The sequence below is a fragment of the Mustela nigripes genome, chromosome 11 (genome assembly GCF_022355385.1).
Source record: "Mustela nigripes isolate SB6536 chromosome 11, MUSNIG.SB6536, whole genome shotgun sequence".
Lineage (NCBI taxonomy): Eukaryota > Metazoa > Chordata > Mammalia > Carnivora > Mustelidae > Mustela > Mustela nigripes.
The window spans coordinates 36,740,972-36,754,063 of NC_081567.1; the positions used below are offsets into that span (position 1 = coordinate 36,740,972).

Genomic DNA, 13,092 nt, shown 5'->3' on the forward strand with positions numbered 1-13,092 from the left:
GGGGCTGGACGCAGATTAACAAAGAACAGTGAGGGCAGATCCTTGTGCAGGGATGGTTTGGATGTAGCGGATCAGACTCATGCAGGATCACGTGTGCGCATCAGTTCATAAAATTACTAAGAGGATGTGTCCACCCAACTGGTACTTTCAACTTCCAACTTAATTTGTATTGAAAACACACACATTAACCTTTAAAAAGAGACAGATTAACACATGGCCTGACTACGTGGCTCTGCTTACCTTTCCCAATCCTGCCCCCTGTCCCGATCTATCCAATTCCTGTGTAATTCAGAAGAGATGAGAGAAACAGTTGATTATTACTGGGTTCTAGAGTGTCATCCGATGGATTTAGGGCTTCTATTATTAAATTCCTGTATCTGGAAGATGTAATGGAGGAGGTTCCTAAAAAATCTCTGTGTCTTAATAGATACTGATGTCGCTACTTCCACCATCTTACCTGAAGGGAGGTTGGGGCTGTTGCTACCAAGTGTTCTCCACTTCTGCATAACTGACCATTGCTTTTCCTCATTGTAGAGACTGGAGGGTCTTGGAAATATAGGCAGGTAAGGAGTGACTGAAGAGTGGGGGTTCATGGTCTCAGACATCTGTTCAGGGAAGGTGTACGGGCCAATCACAGAGCAAGCACTTACAGGAGCTTCACAACCACTGGGACAAGATTCCCTGAGAGCCTCATTAGAGATGAGAAAAGAATAATTGTCTTGCCTACGTTTGGCCTTTTGGACCAAACAATAAAGACAAAGAATATTATCTAAGGTTTAGATGTAACTCTTGGGTCAGAACTTGGAAGATAATAGAAAGGAGGCTGCCGTGATAGAGAGAAATCCGAGACAAAATGCCTTTGGAACTGAGTGATCTGGGCGTGTGCCCATAGATGTGAAAATTCAGTTATTAAGTCCTTGTTCTCATTTCCTTTTTTTTCAGACACTGGGCTGTTCCTGTGTTTTCTGTGTCACCTTGGCTTTCTTGTGTCTAGTTATCTTCCAAGAAGATTAGTGATTCCTAATCTCCATTTTACTAGTGGGAATGTTGAGAGCACATTACAGAGATGAGAGTAAACCATGGACCTGTGGGGAAAATGAGAGCCTGATTTAAGGGAAGTTGTCTCCAGGAGAACCCAGCATGCTGTGATTTATAAACTCCAGGCCATAAGGGCCAGTGTTTTTTTGGGATTTGAGTCTACTGGACATTGTTTGGCTCTTTTCTGAATGGAAGCCCTGAATCCAAACAGTAGTAGCAGCAGGGTCTCAGCCACCATGTTTGTGCCACATCCTCTTTCCTTCACCATACCTGGTTGTACCAGAGTAATTGGAACTAGGATTTACAGATAGCTGGTCCATGTCATTGTGTGGCTTGCCTGGAATGTATAAGCTCAACCTTCTGCCTGTGCATTACTATTTGACAGACTGAGAAGTAGAGGAAGGTTGAGGAATAAACACAGAGGAAGAAGATATCAGTTGGATAAATCTTCACGGTGTTCCAATTCTTGATGCAAGTCCTTTCCTGATGCTTGGTTACATTCTGGCATGTTTCACTCTGGGTCCTTAGTTGCAATTGTGGAATTTTAGCAGAAAAGGATTTCATTAAAAGAAGTGTCTGACTCTTGACTTTGGTTCAGGCCATGATCTTAGGGTTGTGAGGTCAGGCGCTGCATCAAACGCTACACTGGGCATGGAGTCTGCTTGAGATTCACTCTCCCTCTCCTTCTGCCACTACCCCCCCCCCACTCAAGCTCTCTCTCTCTGGCTCTCTCTCTTTCAAATAAATAAGTAAATCTTAAAAAAAAAAAAAGAATATTGATTTCATCAATGAGTGGCTAAACAATGGAATGTACAATAATCTGCATATATATTGGAATATTATTCAGCCATAAAAAGGAATGAAGTCCTGGGCGCCTGGGTGGTTCAGTGGGTTAAGCCACTGCCTTTGGCCCAGGTCATGATCTCAGGGTCCTGGGATCAAGTCCCGCGTCGGGCTCTCTGCTCAGCAGGGAGCCTGCTTCCCTCTCTCTCTCTCTTTCTGCCTGCCTCTCCATCTACTTGTGATTTCTCTCTGTCAGATAAATAAATAAAATCTTTAAAAAAAAAAAAAGGAATGAAGTCCTGATACATGTTACAACAGGGATGAACCAAAATCATTAATCTAAGTGAAAGAAGACAGACAGGAAAGATCACACATTGTCTGTTAGGACATCCAGGTGGAAGGACCCAAGAGTCAGATGTTTGGGGCCTACAGTTCAGGGCAGGGTCTGGCTTCGCATTGTTCAGAAGTCATCATAAGCACATACATTTATTTGATGCTATGAAAGTGGATGTGATTGTCCAGAGAGAAATCACAAAATGTGAAGGAAAAAAATCCAAGGGTAAAACCCATAAGGACAGTAACATACAATGAGGTGACAGCAGAAGACAGGCTAGCAAATGTGATCTGTAAGACAGGAACCAGGAAACAGTGCGGGAACATATAAAAATTGGTGTCTCAGAAGCTAAGACCTAAGTTTCAAAACAAAACAAAAAACCCAAAACCTTGTATCGGTAATATATTATCACAGTGATACTTTGCAACAAACTCCACAACCTCAGTGGCTTAGAAAATCAATAACCTATTCACTGGGGTACAGGACAGCTGAGCTTCATACTGTGGATCATGGGGACTTGGCACCACACTGTGGGTTGGGCTCATGTTCTCTGTTTTTCTTTCCTCCTGGGTCCTGGGCTGGAGGGGCAACCGTGACCCAGAGTATGTTCTGGTGGAACATAGAGAACAGAAGCAAATCCAACTGTGCAAGCCCATCTGAAGCCTCTCCTTAGATCATCTTCATAGACATCGCCTTGGCCAAAGCAACTCATGTGGCCAAACACCAAGTCAAGAGTCAGGGAAGGGCACTCCATCTCCATGAGGCCATGAAAAGGGCATACTTACATGTAATTGTATTACACAGGAGCAAATGATTGAGATCCACAATTCATTCTATCCTAAGAACCTCATTGTAAAGAATGCCAAAGAGATAAAGAACTTAAGAAAAGAGCTAGATGGCATCAATTATATTTCATAAAATTATATGCTTAAGGAAAACACTTTTTTAAAAAATATGCTAGGGATGCCTGGGTGGCTCAGTCCATTAAGCGGCTGCCTTTGGCTCAGGTCATGATCCCAGGATGGGATCAACCCCCACACTGGGCTCCCTGCTCAGTGGAGAGCCTGCTTCTCCTCTCCCTCTGCCTGCTGCTCTGCCTACTTGTGCTATCTCTCTATCAAATAAATAAATAAAGACTTTTTAAAAAATACAATAAGATAAAAAATATGCTAAATGCAATAGGGCCTCGAAGTTGAGTGTGTGTGTTTCGGTCAGCCAACATCACTTAGCCATTCTTATTGTTTCCAGAGAACCATTACAATTAAAATGCTAAAGGAACACAGAAACCAAACTATTCAGATTTCAGGGTTTTTCTGACATTTTTTTTCTTCTTGATAATTTTCTGCATTTTCCAAAACCTTTCTTCAACAATTAGTGTCAAGGAACACATGAGTGGCTCAGTTCTTCCAGTGTCCAACTCTTGATTTCAGCTGAGGTCATGGTCACAGGGTCATGGGATCAAGCCCTGCATTGGGCTCAGCACTCAGCATGAAGTCGGCTTGTCTCTCTCCCTCTGTTCCTCCTGCCCCACTCATGCTCTGTCTGCCTATATCTTAAATAAATAAATAAATAAATCGTTTTTAAAACAACAATAAACAATGTCAAGAACTACAGAGAATCTGAGATTTTACCCTGCTTGCTAGTTAACAAGCTAGTCTGGGAATTTCATGGATAGAGGCAGAAGACACAAAATTCTCAGGCCAGAAGGGCCTTATTACACCAGTAACTGAAACCAGAGCAGCAGCCTTTATACCAGTTCCTTAAGCCCCAATTCCTACAGCATGACATGAATAAAGCCAGGCAGCACCTGTGTACACAGTAGATGATCTAGAGAAGAGAATCCTCAAGCTTAGGAAATCAAATTAAAGTGAGAATAAGCCTTCCTGACATTTACTCCTGAAGGAAACATTGTATTTATTATACTGGATGGTGAAAAACCCACACTTTGCTCTGGAAAGACCATTTTCGTCTTCCAAGGCTATTCCCTATAAAAACATCTTTGAAGAATATGGTCTAGAACAGAAGCAGGGACTATCTCTGCTCACTAATGTACAGAAAAGCTAGAGACCCATGGAGTACTATCTCCCACCAAGTATGTATTTATTTTATACTCATAAAATTTCATTTGTTTGTTTTTTTCATAGTAAACAGGCGATGGAAATATTCATTGTTGACTAATTCTTTCCAGGCAAAGGACTGTAGTTGATTTTTTTCTCAGGTACTAGAAGCTTTAGAAAAATATCCTGAAAAACAGGGAAAGAATCCTTCATCCAAGTCAACTACTTCAGAAAGTCCATAAGAACAAGCCAACACAAGCCAAGAAAAAAGTAGAGCTGGTGATTCAGTATTAACCAAAGTATTCCTTAAGGAATTCCTTAGGAAATACTTAGGTTAATATTAGAAAAATTAAAGAGAACAAAGGTCTTTCTGTTACTAAAAGATACAATTCATAATGAATGTACAATCTTTGTGAACCTCTGTGCCCCCCAAAATCTAACATCAAGTTAAAAAGTTAAAGCTATTAATAAATAGAAAAAAATGTTGAAATACTAATTATAAGATTTTACAGATCAATAAAAAATTATCAGAATGTTATAATTTTCTTTTATTTATTTATTTATTTGTTTGTTTATTTGACACAGAGAGAGAGAGAGATAGCACAAGTAGGCAGAGAGGCAAGCAGAGAGAGAGGAAAGCAGGCTCCCCACTGAACAGAGAGCCCCATGCGGGGCTCGATTCCGGGACCCTGGGATCATGACCTGAGCCAAAGGCAGAGGCTTTAACCCACCAAGCCACCCAGGCGCCCCTGTTATAATTTTCATATACACTTTTGTGAATTCTATTTTACAGATATAACCATATCTTAGAAAAAGCCCAATTGAAGTCTATGCCACATAAAAAGACCCCAACCTCAGAGAGGTTGTCAAAGGTAGAAGTGTAAATATGAGCCGGTGTTCTTGGTTGACACTGTGGAACTGGAAGCCCCCGTAATTGTAGCCACCATGGCCCACAGTCAGGCTTTAGTGGAGGATAAAGTAAAACTGAACTCAGATAGCTACAGCTTGAGGCCATAGGAGGGTCCCAGTGCTGTCCCCAGAGGCATGTGAACCACAAGCATCATTGCTGCAGCAGACAGGTCTCCTGCAGACCAAACAAAATCAAGATTCAGGAGCTACACTGTGTGCTAGTCATTTGCACAGTCATGCCTATGGGTGGACCCAACTTCCGGTTCTCTCTCCGCCGGGCTGGGGGAAGGAGGACTGGCTGCCTCTTCTGAATGAGCTTCTGAGTACTTTGACGCCAAGAGGCAGGTATTGGACAGCCCGGTTATACATTACAAATAACGTGGGGCAGAAATAATGAAAATAGAATAAACGATGACTTTAATTTTACTATAAGCTGAAGAAATTGGTCATCTAAGTCTTATGTGGGATTAAGGGACACAAACAAAGAATTATACAGCAGACATATGCAGCAGCATGCTTTATAGCACAGAAACACTTGAAATTGTTCAGGGCCAGAGAATGACTCTATGAATGGATAAGATATTACACAGCCATTAAAATCACATTTCTAAGACCTTTACTGACATGGGAAGAAGGAGGTAGAAGATTGGAACACCAAATAATATGGAAATACTGCAGCCAGCTTTTCTAAAATTGTACCCACCGCTGTATAACAGCAGTTATCCTGGAGTAGCAAGATTGCAGGTTATTTTAACTTAATTCTTTTTGATGTTTGGTGTCCCATCATGCATAGGTACTACTTGTCTAATTCAAAAGGATATTTTTTAAATGAGGAAATTTAAAAAAAAATAGTGTCCAAATAAAAAGCTAAGGCAGTATTCACTCATCCACATTTTTTTTTTCTTTCAGCAAGGCTCTTGGTCTAGAAGCAGTGGAGTGTACTGGGTTACAAGGTGACTATTGTGTGAATTTGGGTATGGAAGAGCTTATAATTTGTGGAAAGCCCTTGCTGGAGTAGAAGAATAAAACAAAGATGAAAATAGAGCTCGGGAATCAGGAGGCACCCATGGAGGCAACATTTGATTTGCCTCTTGAAAGTGCAGGAGGGTGTTGATGTTGGGGGAGAGTTGTGTCCTTAATGCCACAAAGACGAAAGTAGGGGGAATTGGTCCAGACAGAGGGAACAGCAAGTGTCAATTTTCTTCCCTGGTATCAAAGACCATGTACCTCTGACAGCCAGCTGGGATCCCTGCAACCAGAGTATCTTCCCATTCTGTGCTGTTTAACCTCTGGAAGCTCTGGGCCATGTGACCCCCAGGGCCTCTGAGTCTCACTTGAAATTTTATTACCCACTTTAGTCCTCATATTTTACTCTGTTCTTTTGCCTGAGTCTCAAAACAATTTTTTAAAGTTATCTTGACCTGAGATCAAGAGTAGTGTGCTCATCTGACTGAGTCAGCCAGGCGACCCTCAGTCAGGGTCTGACCATTTTTGTCACCCAATTTTATGACTGACCAACAGAGGATATGTAAGGAATATGAGCTAGACCAGTGATTCCCACCCTGACCACACATTAGAGTCATCTGAGATTTTTACAATCTGTGTTGTGGCTTCCCTTACCCCAAGAGATTCTGATCTATCTGGTCATTGTTAGGGCCTGGAGCAGTGGATTGTAAGGGCTTCCAGGCAATTCTAATATTAAAAAACAAGTGTAGCATGTATCCTTCCAGAGAGACGACTTAAAAAGGAAACACTTGAGGGGCACCTGGGTGGCTCAGTCAGTTAAGTGTCAACTCTAGATTTTTGGCTCTGGTCAGGATCTCATGGTTGTGAAATCAAGCCACATGCTTAACATTCATTCTCTTTCTTTCTCTCCCTCTATCCCCTCCCCTGCAAAAAAAAAAAAAAAATTAAAAAAAATTTTTTAAAAAAGGAAATACCTGACTTGGATGTAAAGTAATTCAGAAGTTAGTCATTAAAAAGAAGTCTCATTACTTGGTAGATGCAGTGGGTTATGGGTGAATTCAGTCACCAAGTAAATAAATAGCAACAACCTACGACATGCTCTTAGCACAAACATCAATATGTTTGTTTCCAGGCTGTCTTTGACAAAACAGCTGCTATCTTAAACTAACTGATAGAAACAATAAGCATGGAAATAAAACTCAGCTTTGATCCTCTCCTCAGAAGGAAAATGTCTTCCTACCAACCACTTTTCCAAGAGCCCTTTTCAAGTCCCTGTTCCTCAGGCTGTAGATGAAGGGGTTCAGCATGGGGGTCACCACTGTGTACATCACAGTGGCTGCGGTGTCCTTCTCAGAAGAGTGGGAGGACAAAGGGTTGAAATACACAGCAATGATGGTGCCATAGAAGAGAGAAACCACAGCCAGGTGGGAGCCACAGGTGGAGAAGGCTTTCCATCTTCCCTTTGTGGATGGGACTCTCAGGACAGCACAGGTTATACGGACATAAGAAGCCAGGATGCAAATAAATGGAGTGATCATGATCAGAGAACCCTCGGTCAGAATCATCATCTCATTGAGGTATGTGTCAGAGCAGGAGAGTTTCAGGAGGGGCGTAACATCACAGAAATAGTGGGGGATGGTATTGTCTGCACAGAACGAAAGTCGAGCCATCAGCAGGGTATGCAGCAGAACATTCAGGTTGGCGATGACCCACGACCCTGCGACCAGCAGGCCACAGAGCTGGGGGGTCATCTTTGTTGAGTAGTGTAAGGGGTGGCATACGGCTACAAAGCGGTCATAGGCCATCACAGCCAGGAGGAAATTGTCCATGTCCACGAACATGAATACAAAATACATCTGTGTGAGGCACCCAGAAAAGGAGATGGTCTGAGTCCCGAATATGTGGTTGGCCAGCATCTTGGGGACAGTGGTGGAGACGAAGCAGATGTCCACGAAGGACAGGCTGCTGAGGAAGAAGTACATGGGGATGTGTAGGCGGGAGTCCAGGCCGACGGCCAGGAGGATGAGCAGGTTTCCCAGGACCGTGGCCAGGTATGTGCTCAGGAAGAGCACGAAGAGGAGCTGCTGCTGCTGGGGCTGCCTGGAGAGCCCGAGGAGGAGGAACTCAGAGACGCTCGACTGGTTGGCCCCTCTCATGGGGCTGGACGCCTGAGCCCAGAGGCAGGTAAAGCAGGAAAAATTCACGAGCCTGAGAAATGTTGGTTACAGCGGGACAACTAAGAAGACCGCAAAGAGAAAGGCTGTGTGGCATAGGTGAGGCATTAGAACCTTGCTCCCGGTGTGTTTGGCCAGGGATGGCCTTTCCTGTGCCGTCATCCTTTCATTAGCAAAATGAGGGCAGTGCTTCTGGAAGGCCATTGAAAGATTGTGACAGTGGTCTTCTCCATACACTCTTTGTATGTTTGAACCTTCTGTCATGACCATGTGTCTTCAAATAGTGTCACAAATCACTATAGATATAAGAATATTAATAGACATTTAGAATGAGTACTGGAGAACACGTGTAAACGGTTACCATAGAGACTGACATATGGTAAACATACATCCTAACATGTGGATATTGGTGCCATGATTATCATGAGGGTGTTGCCTTAGAGAACATTTCTCAGTTCCATTATCTCTAATCCAGACATTACACATTCCTAACATATTCGCTCTGAGGCTCACACCAGTGATCGATTGCTACGATCATACTGCTGCTGCTGCTTCCTGGGCTAACATTTTCTGAGCACTTTACAGAGCTTTGAGCCAGCCCTCAGTCTAACTTGTAAAATGGAAATGGAAATGACCCCATGTTAGGGGCAGACACTCGGCCAAGTGGTTTTCTCCACAGTTCAGGTCTCATGGACATAGAAGATATACATGGTCATGGCTAGGTGACCGCAACGGATGGCGATAAGCTCAGAACTGTTTCTTTGGCTCCACTTTAAAGAAAGATGTAGTGAGGAGTGCCCCCCCGAAAAGGGTTACACTTTAGCAGTCAGTTATTGATAAAGTCCCACTGATCTGACTCTTACCCCAAAAAGAACAGCAGTCATCATGGTCACCAGAAGTCCCAAGCTTGCTTCACTTTTCCAGACCTGGCCAGAGATTACTGGTTTGAGGAAAAGGGACTTGTCATTGGGGTTTTCAGGCTCAGGCTGCTTGAATAAGGGCTGGAGTACACAGACTTGTCCTGTGTACAAGTACAAGAAAGGAAAGGATGTCTGGCATATACAACCCTTGGTGCAGGAAGGATGTCTAGGGGAATCAGAGGGCTAGCCCTTTACAAGAGCTTCCATGGCCACTAGGGCCATATTCCCTAAGAGCCTCGTTAGAGATAAACAGCAGGTAATTCTCCCTTCTTCTCCTTGGGCTCTTTTGGATCCAGCATTGATTAATAAAGGCCTGCCATCAGGGTTATGTTATTGCTGCTTTAGAGCTTGGCAACATTGGAAAAGAAGCTATCTTGGGGGAAATCATTAGCAACAAGTTTTCTGCTAGAAAAAACTCACAGTCCTATATTTTATCTCCCACCCAAGCTGTGATGGTATCCTTGTTAGGAAATATACATGATGCTGTATATGAATTAAGAGAATAAACTTTGGATTCACACAGATGTGCAGCTAATTCCCAGATCCAACATTACCAGTTGTGTGACCTTGAGAAATCTATCAACCTGCACAGAATCATAAAATAATATTCATCTTGTACAGCTGTGCAGATTAAATGAGGTAATTTATGTTTAACATCTCATGACTCCTAATCTCATCAATGCACTGGGCTTAGACCATGTCCACTATATAGAGGCTGGAGGGATGAAGTGATATTTACATCCTTCCCTCTCTGCTCAGTCATCTATAATCTGTATAAATGCCACTTGGAAACATTGTCTTGTGTTTATCTTCATATAGCAATAGTCATTTTATAAGGGGCCAGTTGACAAGTTTTTTAGTCTATATTTTAATTTTGGGGATAAATGAGGAAGAATAGGAACCATTGTTTTGTCCATTTGTCAGTTAATATGACATGGATGCCAGGAGGAAGACAGAATTTCTGAGTCCAATAGCTCTCACTCCACAGTACTGATGGCAAGATCTCACATTAAGGTGCCCATAAAGTTTTTGGTCTCATGCACTATAAGGTTTACTTTCCTGAGGTGATAATATTAAAGGGTTACTCATGAAAAACATACACTTCCATCAGAAGTGGCAGTTGAATCATTTTTTTAAAAAAACTGTATTCTGGGAACCAGAGTGCTTCTCTAACTGGTCTTCCACTTTGGGTCATTTGTGAACAATGTGTTCTTCATGCTGGTTATGATGTCTTTTTTTTTCCATTTTTTTTAAAGATTTTATTTACTTATTTGACAGAGAGAGATCACAAGTAGGCAGAGAGGCAGGCAGAGAGAGAGAGAGGAGGAAGCAGACTCCCTGCTGAGCAGAAAGCCTGATGCAGGACTCGATCCCAGGACCCTGAGATCATGACCTGAGCTGAAGGCAGAGGCTTAACCCACTGAGCCACCCAGGCACCCTGGTTATGATGTCTTAATAAATATTCACCTACTCCTAGTAACTCAACATAAGAACTTCAGGATCATAATGAGTCCTCATGTATCCATCAGACACATGTTATCAGGTATCAATTTCTGTACATTCTATCTCCAAAAACACACCCCAAAAAACCTCATAATGTTAGTTACCAAGCATCTGTGGAAGAAGGGAAACATGGTCATTGGATTACTGAAGACACTGTTTGCAAGTGATAAGGAACTAACTCTTATCAGCTTAAGGAGAAGTAGAATCTTTTGGTGAATGTAATTGCAAAGTCCAAAGTGCTTGCAAGTTTCAGGCAGGGCTAGATGAAGGGACCCAAATAATGACATCAGGACCTATATTTCTTTCTTTCTTTTTTTTTCCTTAGGACCTGTATTTCTTATCTATTTTGTTTTTTCTGTTTGACTTCATTCTACAGACTGCCTCTCTCCACGTAGCAGACAAGATGTCCACCAGTAGCTCCAAACTGACATCCTCCTAGACTAGCAATTACTGGGCACAGAGAACTTCTCTCTACCAGTGATTTCTTTTTTAAACTTTTTTTTCAAAAAAAAATTTTTAAAGATTTTATTTATTTATTTATTTGACAGAAAGAGACACAGAGAAAGAGGGAACACAAGCAGGGGGAGTGGAAGAGGGAGAATCAGGCCACCCACCGAGCAGGGAGCCAGATGTGGGGCTCAGTTCCAAGACCCTGGGATCATGAGCTGAGCCGAAGGCAGATGCTTAACGACTGAGCTACCCAGGCACCCTTCTTTTTAAACTTTAAAAAAGATTTATTTCCTTTTGGATGTGGGCACTGGGGGATGGCATAAAGTACAGAGACTTGCAATCTTTTAAGTAAACCCTACCCCTGGGGTCCTGGAATGGAGCCCAACATCAGGCTTCCTGCTCAGGAAGCCTGCTCCTTCCTCTCCCACTCCCTTTGCTTGCGTTCCTGCTCTTGCTGTCTCTCTGTTAAATAAATAAATAAAATCTTAAAAAATAAACCCTACCATGATATGGGGTTCAAATTTAGGACCCCAAGATCAAGAGTCGCATGCTTTATTGCCTAAGCTAGCCAGGCGCCTCTTGCAGTGTTTACTTATTAATTCCAGGCAAGGCTGTGCTCATTCCTTCTTGGACCTACGCCCACATCTGAGCCAACTGCTCTGGATGGGAAAGTGGGGTGTTCTAGTCATCCTGGGTCATCAACCAAATGCCCACCATGTGAGAATCCAGGGATGTACGTTATCAGCACGACTAAATAGAGGGGGTGGGGGAGTTTATAAACAGATCCGAAGAATGGAAATGGGAAGGAATGTCCCTGAAAAAAACATCTAGTTACTGTGATCCACTACTTCTTCCATCATCTGAGTTGAACAAAGGATTGGAGAAGGAACACTTAAGACAAAAGGGTAGATTAGCAAGCTGTTTTAAAAGTTAAGGTGAAGGATGCCTTGGTGGCTCAGTCGATTAAGTGTCAGCCTTCAGCTCAGCTCATGATCCCAGGGTCCTGGGATCAAGCCCCATATCAAGTCCCCCATCGAGCCCCTTGCTCAGTGGGGAGTCTGCCTCTCCCTCTCCCTCTGCTTCTCCCCCTGCCCCTCTCTGTGCTTGTGTGCTCTCTTTCTCTCTCCCTGCATCAAATAAATAAATAAAGCCTTTTTTAAAAAAAGATAAAAACTGCTGCACAACAAAGGAAACAGTCAACAAAACGAAAAGGCAGCCTACAAAATGAGAGAAGATATTTCCAAATGACATATCAAATAAAGGGCTAATATTCAAGATCTATAAAGAACTCAACATCCAAAGAACAAATAATCCAGTCAAGAAATGGGCAGAAGATGGGGCACCTGGGTGGCTTAGTGGGTTAAAGCCTCTGCCTTCCGGCTCAGGTCATGATCCCAAGGTCCTGTGATTGAGCCCTGCATCAGGCTCTCTGCTTAGCGGGAAGCCTGCTTCCTCCTCTCTCTCTGCTTGCCTCTCTGCCTATTTGTGATCTGTCAAATAAAAAATTTTTTAAAAAAGGAAGTGGGAAGAAGACATGAACAGGCAATTCTCCCAAGAAGACATAGAAACAGCCACCAGACACATGAAAAAATGCTCCACGTCACTTGTCATCAGAGAACTATGAATCAAAACCACAAGGAGATACTGCCTTACACCAGTCAGAATGACTAAAATTAATAAGACAGGAAACAGCAAATGTTGGGGAGACTACAGAGAAAGAGGAATACTCTTACACTGTTGGTGGGAATGTAAGCTGGAGCAGCCACTCTGGAAAACAGCATGGAGGTTCCTCAAGAAGCTGAAAATAGAGTTACCCTACAACCCAGCAATCACACTACTGGGTATTTACCCCAAAGATACAAATGTAGGAATCCGAAATGGCACGTGCGCCCGAATGTTTATAGCAGCAATGTCCACAACAGCAATGTGGAAAGAGCCGAGATGTCTGTCTATTGGCA

At 42.8% G+C, this 13,092-nt stretch overlaps 1 protein-coding gene across 1 annotated transcript; it reads right to left on the minus strand.

The window, feature by feature from the left end:
* Positions 1-7,304: 7,304 nt before the first annotated feature.
* On the minus strand, positions 7,305-8,243 carry LOC132027239 (olfactory receptor 1F1-like). Its single transcript, XM_059415987.1, has one exon. The coding sequence runs from the start codon at positions 8,241-8,243 to the stop codon at positions 7,305-7,307; it is 939 nt and encodes a 312-aa protein (XP_059271970.1).
* Between the last annotated feature and the right edge of the window lie 4,849 nt (positions 8,244-13,092).

Excerpts from the sequence above, each read along its gene's own strand:
- LOC132027239 (XM_059415987.1), bottom strand. The coding sequence starts at position 8,243 with ATGAGAGGGGCCAACCAGTCGAGCGTCTCTGAGTTCCTCCTCCTCGGG.